Source organism: Lissotriton helveticus, chromosome 1_1, assembly GCF_964261635.1.
Source record: "Lissotriton helveticus chromosome 1_1, aLisHel1.1, whole genome shotgun sequence".
NCBI classification, from domain to species: Eukaryota; Metazoa; Chordata; class Amphibia; order Caudata; family Salamandridae; genus Lissotriton; species Lissotriton helveticus.
Window position 1 is genome coordinate 484,587,685 of NC_136057.1, and position 11,434 is coordinate 484,599,118.

At 46.8% G+C, this 11,434-nt stretch overlaps 1 protein-coding gene across 1 annotated transcript in view; it reads right to left on the reverse strand.

The window, feature by feature from the left end:
* The window catches only part of ZFC3H1 (zinc finger C3H1-type containing), an 830,061-nt gene that overhangs the window by 306,553 nt on the left and 512,074 nt on the right, over positions 1-11,434 (reverse strand). The window contains exons 24-25 of the mRNA XM_078673923.1: positions 11,083-11,320; positions 6,535-6,640 (exon numbers count right to left, since the gene is read on the reverse strand). Coding sequence (XP_078530049.1) covers positions 6,535-6,640; positions 11,083-11,320 — 344 coding nt within the window. The remainder of the gene's footprint in view (positions 1-6,534; positions 6,641-11,082; positions 11,321-11,434) is intronic.

Consider the following 11,434-nt stretch of genomic DNA (forward strand, 5'->3'; position numbering starts at 1 on the left):
GTGGCCTTTGGCACCGACGAGGAGGTCTTGACCTTGCCCTCGGATCCGACGTCCTGTCGGCCCTTCTGTGTTTTGGACGATGATGCCGCAGCCGCCGACCCAGAGTCCTTGGACCGATGCGCAGATGTGCCAGCCTTCGATCCTTGTGATTTTGTCGGCTCTGTTTCCACCACGCGTCCGACTAACGCAGTCCCAGTCGGAACCGAAGCCGTGTCGCTGGCTTTGGCGGGCTTTGCCGGCGTCGCAGCGGTTGACCCGTGCCGACCACCCTTCTTAGAGGATCCCTCTTCTGGCGCCGATTTTGAATTGACAGATTTCTTCGACTTCTGTGGACCGGAGGCCGACTGAGTCGATGAAGCAGCGGGTTTAGCCGTTTTTGGTGGTACGGCCGCCATCTTAGGGACGCTCGAATCCATAAGTTTCGGTTTCGATTTTGGGTCGGCCATTTTAGGTGTAGTCGATACCGTAGGTTTCAGTTTCGGTTTCGATACTGGCTGTGCAGCAAGTATGTCCGTGGCCGGGCCTGAAGGCGGGGCCGTGGCTTGCGGTACGGGGTCTTGGGTAAGGCCGACAGGCGATCCCGTGACCCGATCTTGATTTTCGTAACCTTCGGGGCATAGCTCGTCCCCTGAGCTATCTTCCGCGGCCCCATAAATCTCTTCGACGTCCCCTACCTCGTCGACGTATTCAAGGCCTTGATCCACGACTCCGTCGTCGTCTTCCGGATCTGCCTCGACCTCCGTCTCGGGCGGGGAGATTGGAAGATGACGGCTCTGGTCCTCCTCTTCTCGGTCGCCGCAGATGTTTTCTGGATCCGGGGCCGCTTGTCTGGCCTCAAGGCGCACCGCGCGCCGAAGCTTGAGTGTCTTCTTGGACCTGAATCTTGCGCAGGCCATGCAGTTGTCTTCGTTATGGTCTGGTGAAAGGCATTTGTTACAGACCGGGTGCACGTCTATATGTGGGTATTTGGACCCACAGAGCGGACAGTTCTTAAACGGACTCCGCTCCATGCTGAAAAGTTGCGGTCGTGTCGCGATGAGAAGGCCTCGATGTCCGAAGAGTGAAACTACTCCGCTGCTTCCGACTCCAAGAGACGGAAGAACTCGAGACCGTGCGCAAACAATACCGACGCAAAGAATATAAGGCCTTTAGGCCGTAAAAAAGCTAGTTTTTCTCGGTTCCGACAGACGTCGAGACCGCATCCGAACCCAATGGCGGAAAAAAACAATCTGGGGATGGAGCTGATGCCCATGCGCACTGTAGTCCAGGGGAGGAGTCACCTATCTCAGGATACTTCGAAGACTCTTCCAAGACAACAATGTGCGATCATCCGGACCCAACACTAGGCGGCGATCTAATGCTAAGATATGAATTTAGCAGCCCACATGCCTCGAACACAAACAATTATCTGGACTGCCCGACCCAAGATGGACAGCCAGAACTTTAAATAATAATGAATGACAAATTAGCCCCAAGCCAATGGTGAGCGCCCACGACTTATTGAGAATATGCTCTTGGAACATTAATGGTTTGGCACCTAAAATAACTGACACAGAGTTTATGACCTACATTAGAAACTTCGATGTCGTGGCATTCCAAGAAACATGGCTCGCAGATCCCCCGCACCTTCATGGCTACTTACGCTTCTACTCCGCTGCAAAAAGGATAGCAAAATATGGGCACCCTCAAGGCGGCTTAGTAACTTATATATCAGCCACAAGTACTTTGACTGCTAAAGAAGTCGGACCAACTTCTACAGCCTCGCTGGCTGTCAATATCCACCTGCCACAACTTAAAACAAGTACCGTTTACACCGACTTTACATTAATCAATGTCTATATCCACCCTAGAAGGAAAAAAAAGCAGTCAACGACCTTTGCAGCTTTATGGAGTCTTGCATAAGGGAAAGACCCATAACAAATGTCGTTCTTACTGGGGACTTCAACCTTAACCTCATGGGCACCACACTAGAAGACGAACCACTAACTCAAAATGCAATCTGGGACATTCCATCACAAGTGACTCCACAATTCTCCAAGCAAACAAAGCTAGGCAATAAGACTTTAAAAGATCTGGAATACTTTAACATCAGGGCACTAAATGGAAGGACCCCTGGAGACAAGCCCTCAGCTGCAACTTTTCATTCAACAAGAACAAGCAGCACTCTAGACTATACCTTTATTTCATTACCACTATTCCAGTTCTTAAAATCATACCAGATAGGCCGCAGCGGAGGCAGCGGAGACAGCGATCACTGCCCCCAAGAAACCATCTTTAAGATCAAAAAGCCCAACTTTGAGCAATCTAAAGACCTGAAAGAGTCAATCCATACCGTCAATTTCAAAAAAATTAAATATTCAGCAGCCATAGACGAAACTCTAGTGGAAAGAGCAAAACAGCACTTTGGGAGCTGCTCTGGATCTAGCGAAACCACGAAATGAGAACAATTTACAAACATTATGTCTACATATGCAACAAGATCCAAGCCACAGTCACAAACAGGCAATGAAAGATCGGACAAATGGTCTCAAGAACATAAAAGCAAAATCAGAGGCATAAAAACCAGAATCTATCGTATAATGAGAGAGCTCCAACAGGTACCTAAGGACACAGCAAAGCATGATGAATTACGGAAATTAAAATCAACATTAAAAAAATCAAAATGGGAAGCAAACAAATCTGCTGAGGATAAATTATGGGCGAGACTTCACGCTGACATTAAACGTAACGATGGGGCAAGGTTCTGGAAATCAATAAACTCATTTATAAGACCAAAGCACCATGGAATCTCATCTAACATCGCAGAGGACACATGGGCAAACTATCTTGGTACCCATTTTAACCAGGCTGAGGGAAAAAACCAGGACCAGGAGCTTGCTACCAACGAAAAACCTCCAACGAGTAACGACATAAGCTCCATAGAATGGCACTCACTGAGCAAAACGCAATTCGCCGAACTTGAAAAACATCATTCAGCGCCAGATTAAGATGGGAAGAAGAGGGAGCTCCAGGGCCGAATGGTATCCCGCCAATTCTTTACAAACAAGATGCGGCGGGCTGGGCGGCGGCCCTGGAACCCCTTTTTTTTTTTTTAGAGATAAGACATTTCAACATCCTGCCAAACTCCTGGAAGGGTTCAATCATCTCCCCAATTTACAAGGCAGGAGATAAGGCTTCCCCTCAAAACTATCGATTGGTGGCTTTAATCGACAACGAGGCAAAATATTTTGCAGGCATCCTTCTTGAACAGCTGAGGGCCTGGGCAACAGAGAAATCCCTAATCCCGGCAAACCAGACAGGCTTTGCCAAATCAGTAGGCACAATGACTAATATTTTGTGCATGGGCATGCTCATAGACAAGGCAGAATCTAACAAAATCCCCATTCATTTCTGCTTCATTGACTATAAGGCTGCTTTCGACCATATAAACCGGAACCTCTTATGGTCTAAACTGAACAATTGGGGGATATCGAGACCACTTTTGAACCTGCTAATCAACCTCCACACAGAGACCTGGGTACAGATAAAGGTGGGGAATGGATCTGTGTTGTCCAGGCGCATCCAGACCAACAAGAGCCTGAAACGGGGTTGCGTTCTGGCCCTCACCCTATTTAACTTGTTCCTAAGCGACCTGGTCCCCATTTTAAATGGTTGTAACTCCCACGCTCCGAAGTTAGGGGGACTGCATCTACCTTGTCTACTATATGCTGATGATATCGTCCTTATAAGTTATACCAAGGTAGGACTTCAACATCTCCTGAATGCAACACAATGCTACTCAGACAAAAATGAGCTTACAATAAACCTTGAGAAAAAACAGACAATGACCATCAGCAGAAAAAAAAGGAAACCAACATCATGGTACTGGAACAAGACAAGAATCGGAGATACCCCAACACAAATACTTAGGAGTGAAAATTGACAACAGCAGGCTATTCTCCGCCCAGAGAACGAGTATACGAGGGAAAGGGTTCTCTGGCAATTTCGCTGAAGTCTCTAAACCTCAAACTTTCTGGCCCCTCACTTCTGCCCCTGACGCAAGTAATCCGCGCTGAACTTCTCCCAACAATTACCTACGGGAGCGAAGCACTTAGAGGAAGGGATGCCAAGATCCTTGATAACACAATAACAGCCGCCTACACAATCATCTTCAGCCTGCCCAAACAAACCTCACCAGCTCAAATCAGGCTAGAATTTGGCATCGAGCAACAACTCCTAGCAAGGCAGGGAGCCTACATGATAGCCTGGGACAAAGTGAGGAAGTCAAAACCGGGAACATTAAATGAATATTTGTGGAGCGAGTTAGTACAACATCCGTCCTCAGCAGCAGCCAAGTTCCTACTGGACAGCCGGACGAACACGGGACTAGAGCAGCTCTGGGACGCCCCAGTAAATCATAACTTTTAAAAAACTGGTCAAGAAATCGATCAAACAGCTATCATGGGTCCAAGATAAGGCAGCCCTCTCCAAAAGAACACATGGTTGGATGACCCTAAACACGTACATTACTAAGGCACCACAGAGCTACCTTGGCGAGGGATACTCCAAATCTGTCAAAATGCGTTTTTTAAAGCATAGGCTGGGCCTGCTACCCTGTATTCAAAATCTCCCGCGCTGGATTAAAATAAAAGCTGATCCCCTTTGTCGGCTATGTGGCTTGGGGCAAGAAGACATGCTGCACTTGATATGCTCTTGCGAGAAATTACACGATGAACTGAAACACTTGTTGAAACAACATTTCAATCGGCAAGGAATCCGTACACGAAGGAAGGCAGTCCTTGCTTGTTTTTCTCCCCATGACTCTCGCTTGAGCTGTAGCTTTGTAAAATTTATGAAGGCGGTGGAAAAAAAGATGCCTGAAATAAATCTATAACGGCCTCTGCACTAGTGACCTAATCCCGCTTGCCGAATGACATTACTGACTCAAAGAGCTTATGGGGACATTAGGAAAGCAGAAATATTTTATAATTACAAAGCTGAACTTATAATTTATTTATTAACTGATTGGTTACAAAGCTGCTGCATGCACATCCGAACCAAGGAAATGTGAATGTTTTATTCTCTTTTATTACAATTGTACCTTTATAATTCTATGTTTTTAACCTATTCTTGTACTGCAATGGTTTTAAGTAACTATGCGAAATAAAATTATTACTTATTATTATTACCCTCCTTGCATAGTCCAGTTCAAACTAGCTCAGGGAGCCGTTGGCTCTCGCTCTGGTGTGAAACTGGACAAAGGACATGGGAGTATCCTCCTCACTGGCCGACCCATTCCCTGGGAGGGAACCCTGAATAGTCCCAACCCTTTCCTTCGGGTACTTAAGGGCTTACCTGTAGGTGTGTCCCTAGATTCGCCGTGCGACAAGATTCATTTCAAGACACCACTTCTTCGACCATCTGGGCACTCTTGAATTCACTGGACTTAACTCTTGGCATCAAGGCTGCAACTAGGAAGACTCGTGCTGCTCCGGATCTCATTGCCCTGCTTGTCTACTGCAACATCCATGCCTCTGCTCCATACAGGAACCTTCCAAGGCATGTTGCCATACAAAACACCTGAAGTAATCTCCCCTGAAGTGAAGGAGTCACTTCCCTGCATCTGCAGGCACTGCAACTAAGCTGACCTGTCTGCTGATCCTGGGATCCCACGTACTCCAAAAGGTGCAGCAATACAGGTGGTCCTTCAAATCCCTTGTGGCCTGCCCTGTCCTCTCACCAAGTTTAAAGCCAGTATCCTTCAGAGCTGCAGAAACCGAACCCCTGTGCACTGCATAGACTTGCAGTTGCAAAGGCTTGTTGGCTTACTTCCTCCAAGATCATCAGGTTCCAAGGAGCCCCAACCTTAAGCATCTTCAATGACCAAGATCTTCGTCCTCACTGCAACACTTGCATCGTGGGCCTGCATCTTTGGTGAGCTGCTCGATGTCCTCCTGCGACTCCATTGTCTCCTGCCTATGGGTCCTCTTGTGGGTCTTCTTTGAATTGTGCAGGCTCCCCTGATTGTTCTAGGGCCTGCCCTGACTTCCCTGCTTATGGTGAGTTACTTGGACCTTGCAGGTTCAGACATTGCAACTTCTTCGCTTTCCACATTTTTTACAGTTGCCACGTCTTGTTGGTGTTAGACTGACACGACACCTCAACTCTCGACATCAGACGTGAGACAAATGTGGAATCTGCACACTATACCTTACTTTGATATAGTATATACAGAGCCAGCTTCCTATATATAGAGGCATAGATTGAATGGCACATGTTTGAAGGGCCTGAATTTCCTCTTGCAAAAGAGTGAGGTGCTGCTGACTGAATTAAAATAGTTAGGCCATCTATTTTTGAAATGGTCTTCAAATAAATCTGGTGCTTGGTACTAGATTCATCTGCCTGGGAAGGCAGTGACTATTGGGAAATAAGCAATGAAGTGGAACTTAATGTTTAGGATTATATTGTGTAAGTACATGGCAATGTAATCTATCTATTTTATTATATAGTATAAAGAATAAAATAAAAAAACATTCACAGCCTTCCAAGTCTTACCTGTTAAGTAGTTTCTGCAACAAAATCATGTTGGAGTAGAGGGGGAGGCAAGCAGTTATTCTTTTATCAGCAGTTAATGCCTCATCAGTACAGGAACAGATCGCATCTAGAAAGAGCATTGAAAATGTTAGCTGTGGATACACATTGCCTACACTTTCTAAAGAAATGTTTCCTAAAAAAAAAGAACATGTAAGCACTAAAAGCAGAAGAACACATTATGCATGCAAGGCCTCATTCATGTGTGGCAGCCTCCAAAACATGGAAGGAAAATGCTACTTACCTGTATGCATCTGTTCTTGGCATGTAGAGCTGCAGAGTTACACACTGTGCATAGATGGCGGCAAAGTTTGGGCATTTTGCATTTTCGTGAGTGGCGAAGAGGTCTATCTGAAGTTGCCCCCATGTTTGGAAAAACAGTCGAAGAACTTGCGGATTAAGTTTCCACTCGTGGTTCTGCTGTGTCTGTCGACTTCGTAGATCTGCCATGGTGTTTTGTACTCCTGGGACATGTTGGGCTAAGAGGAAGATCTTTAGAGGTATAGCCCATCTCCATATCTGCTGTGCTAAAAGAGCTGCAGAGAGTGTCTCGCCTAGTTTTATTTATGTAGTACATCGCTGTCATATTGTCTGCGCGGACTAAGACAGCTTTGCCTGACACTTGAGTTTGAAATGCTTTTAGGGCTAGAAACACAGCTAGCAACTCTAGGTGGTTGATGTGGAGTAGCTTTTGTTGGGGTGCCCACCTGCCTTGCATGGTGTGATGCAGTAGGTGAGTTCCCCAGCTGGAGAGAGACGCATCCACTGTCATGATTATTTGGGGAACTGGCTCTAGGAACGGTCGGCCCTTTGAAAGGTTTTTGTGCTCCACCATTGCAGAAAGCGAGGAGTCCGACTGTCTACCAACACTAGGTCTGTTAATTGACCATGAGCCTGGTTCCACTGTCGTGCTAGGCGCTCTTGAAGTGGACGCATTTGCAGTCTTGCGTGAGGTACTATAAATCTGCAAGATGCCATCATTCCTATGAGCTGCATGAACACACGAGCTGGAAGCGAGTGTTGTGGTTTGAATTTTTTTAGGAGCGTTTGTACACTTGTTATCCTGGCTGGAGAGGGATAAGCTAGTGTTAATTGGGTGTTTATTGTAGCACCGAGGTATTGTTGTGTGTGCGAGGGTAGCAGATGTGACGGTGTGATTTACTGTGAATCCCAAGTTGTGGAGTAGTAGAATTGTGGCGTGAGTGTGATGTACACAGTGGCCGTATGAGCTTGCTTTTATGAGCCAGTCATCCAGATATGGGAAGACGTGAATCTGCTGTCTTAAGTGTGCTGCTACGACTAATAGGCATTTGGTAAACACTCTTGGTGCTGTTGTGACTCCGAATGGGAGCACTTTGAACTGGTAGTGCTGCCCGTCTAGCACAAATCTGAGATTTCCTGTGCGCTGTGTGGATGGGAATGTGGAAGTAGGCGTCCTCGAGATCTAGAGTGACAATGAAGTCGTTTTGTAACAGGAGAGGAAGGACTTGTTGAAGTGTGACCATATGAAAATGGTCTGACTATGCAAATGTTTAGAGGTCTGAGGTCTAGAGTAGGTCTCAGAGATCCGTCCTTCTTTGGAATTAAGAAATATAGGGAGTATACTCCCTTGTTGTGCTGATGCTTTGGAACTATTTCTATTGCATTTTTCTGCAGGAGAGATACCACTATCTGTCTGAGCAGTGTCAAATGTTCTTGTGACATTGGACGCTGTCTGGGTGGTATGTTTGGGGGGGTGGGGGTGGATGTTAGTTCTAAACAGTAACCTGACTGGATTATTTGAAGCACCCACCTGTCTGATGTGAAATTCTTCCCAGGCTGGTAGATATTGCTGTAGTCTTCCCCCGACCGGAGTGGAATGGGGCTGGGGAAGGGGAGGGAAGTCATTGGGTAGGGGTGGAGGCAGAGCGGAAATTGTTGGTCTGGCCTCTGCCCTTGTTGTTACCTCTGTAACCACCCCTTTGGTAGCCCTTACTATATGTAGATTGTGTGGGGGATTTGTAGGAGGTGGAAGGTGCGTCTGAAGCATATCCTCTGTTGGTACCTCTATAGGATGAGCGTCGAAATGAACGTCATGGAGCCTGCAACTGCAAGGCTACCATAGATTTTGTGGTGTCTGTATCCTTCATTTTTTCAAGGGATACGCCTACGTTGGGTCCGAATAAGTGTTGCTCAAAGGGTTGATTGAGTATAGCACTCTGGACTTCAGGTTTAAAACTGGATATGCGTAGCCACGCATGTCTACGCAGCAAAACATTTGTGTTAACTGCTCTGGAGGCAGTGTCTGCTGCGTCAAGTGCACAACGAATTGAGGTGTTAATATTTTTCCCTTCTTGGATAAGCTCATCAGCTCTATCTTTGTACTTATACGGGAGGTGCTGCATCAGTGACTCTAGTTCCTCATAGTGTGCTTTGTCGTAACGTGCCAATAATGCTTGTGTATTGGCGATATGCCACATGTTTGCTGCGTGGGAGGCAGTTCGCTTTCCTGACGCATCAAGGAGTTTAGACTCTGTCAGGTGGGGAAGCCTCACCTGACATTTGTGAGTTAGCCCTTTGGCGTGCGTTTGAAACTACAAGTGAGTCAAGGGGAACTGGGCCTTTAATATAAGCTGGATCTGAAGGTGCAAGCTTTATATATTTCTTCTCTATTCGTGGGTTAATGACCAGAGTTCTGACTGGGTCTTTGAAAACCTCCGGGGCGTGTTTAATACCTCCTTTGAGCATGGGTAAAATGGATGAAGATCTTTGTGCATTGTCAAATGTATCTAGTAGGAAGTCTTCCTCTACTGTGTCTGTATGCATATTCACCCCATGATATTGCGCAACTCTGTGTACCAACTGATTAAAGCCCATAGTGTCTTCTGGCGGGGAAGGCCTAGAGGGGTATGTGTCATCTTGAGGGACATTTGGAACGTCTGGCGTGTTATATTCGTTCCATGGGTCAGGTGAGCCTGGGGGAATAGATGGATCATCTGCGTTACCCCCTATGTCCTCAGAGCCATCATCCCCATTATCATCATTATGATAGTGTGTAGGGGAATGTTGTGGCAGGGGAACAGGTGGTGATGGCATAGGTGGAGGAGAAGGGGAAGGCACTCTTAGTGGGGAAGTAGCTATGTCCTTCTTTGGAGGAGGAGCTGGTGCTTCTAGTGGTCGTTTCTTTGAACTTAAAGTTAGTCAACCAGTAGTTGGATCTTTCACCAAAGTATTTTGTGAAGGGTCTGGGTGAAATAAGTCCTCTGCAGAAGTGTGATCTGTTGTTGTGGAGGAAGGTTTTGGCACTGAAGTTGCTTCTTTTGTTTTTTTGGTAATGTCTTTAGAGGACAAGCTGGGATCTTTTCGGCTTCGACGATTTTTTTCGGTGCCGATTAAGGTTTCGTATCGGGTTGTTTCTCCGGATCCGAAGCTTTGCTTGGCTCCGACCTTGGTTTCGGTGACGAGGTAGTAACTGCCTGTTTCGGTGCCGATAATTTCAATGTGGGCGTGGCAAGCGATGGTGTCTTTTTCGGTGCCGGTAGGTGTGTGTCGGCACCGTGTGGAGGTCGACTCGAGCCCGAGTCGCCTGAAGGCTTTGTTAGCTTCTTAGCCGGGCCCGAAGGTGGGGCAGTAGAAGCAGTGTGTGTGTGCGCAAAGGTGTGACCGGAGCCTTTTTGGGGTGTGTCGAGGTCGACTGTCTTAATTACGACCCGCTGCACTGGAGTGACTTCCTCAACATGGGAATCTTCTGCCTCGGAGTTGCTGTCGACGCCATGTTGTTCTGGGACGTCAACGCCTTCCTCTAAGATGTCTGGAATCGGAGCTGAAGATCTTTGAGCCATTGTGCTCCGAGCTCTTCTGTCCCGGATCGTCTTCTTGGAGCGAAAGGAGGCACAAGCATAAGAGTTTCTGGCCTCGTGCTCCGGGGAGAGGCAAAGGTTACACACCTCATGAAGGTCGTGTGGGGAAACTTCGATCAAGACTGAGGACACTTTTTAAATGGCGTCCTTTCCATGAGCTGGAGTCGAGGCATAGTTGGGCCCGAAGGCCTTCGACGATGACCGGAATCGAAGTCCTGGATGTTGATAGAGTAGCGCCGACTGGAAACGCGTTCAAAACTGAATTCTCCAAGCTGGTGAGGATTGCGCGCTGACGGAAATCGGTTCCAACACGGAGCGCTGGAAACACCCTCCGAGCCCTGTGGCGGAAAAAAACAATCTGGCGATGGAGCGAATGCCCATGCGCAGTATCACCCAAAGGAGGAGTCACCTATCCCGTGACTTTCAAAGACTTTCCTACAACAAAAACAAACAGCAAACATCCGGGCTCAACACTAGGTGGCCATCTATGCACAGTGTGTAATCTGCAGCTCATATGCCTCGAACATCCTATTTTGATGAACGAGTTAATGAAGGGGTTTTAATGGGAGTACAAAAATGACAAGGGGGAGGGTAATTTTCATGCAGACAGAAAGCATTTGCTGCTTCAATACTATTTCAATGGCTTCTCAATTTGCACACAAATATAACTTACCCTCAAACACAGCCCGAAGCATGTCAGGACTGGTCTTCACATCTTGAGGCACTTGCCATGGGATTAAAAAAGGCTGTCTATTCACAATCCTTGAAGGGTTTGAGCTTGCTGGGTCATAGAGACTTGTAGGCAGTGCACTAAATTCAATTACATGTATGTACGCTAGCCAAGCAAGGCAGCGGTCACGAGCAGTGAGATGTTCAGCTAGAATAGGTTCATCTGGGGATTTTAAAGCATTCTGTAAGGAAGAGAAACCCAATAGTACATTTGAGAAAAGAGAAGAAAACCACAATTTCTGTAAACATTGAATAATACAAACAAAAAGTTACCATTCGTTATGCTATCAGATTCT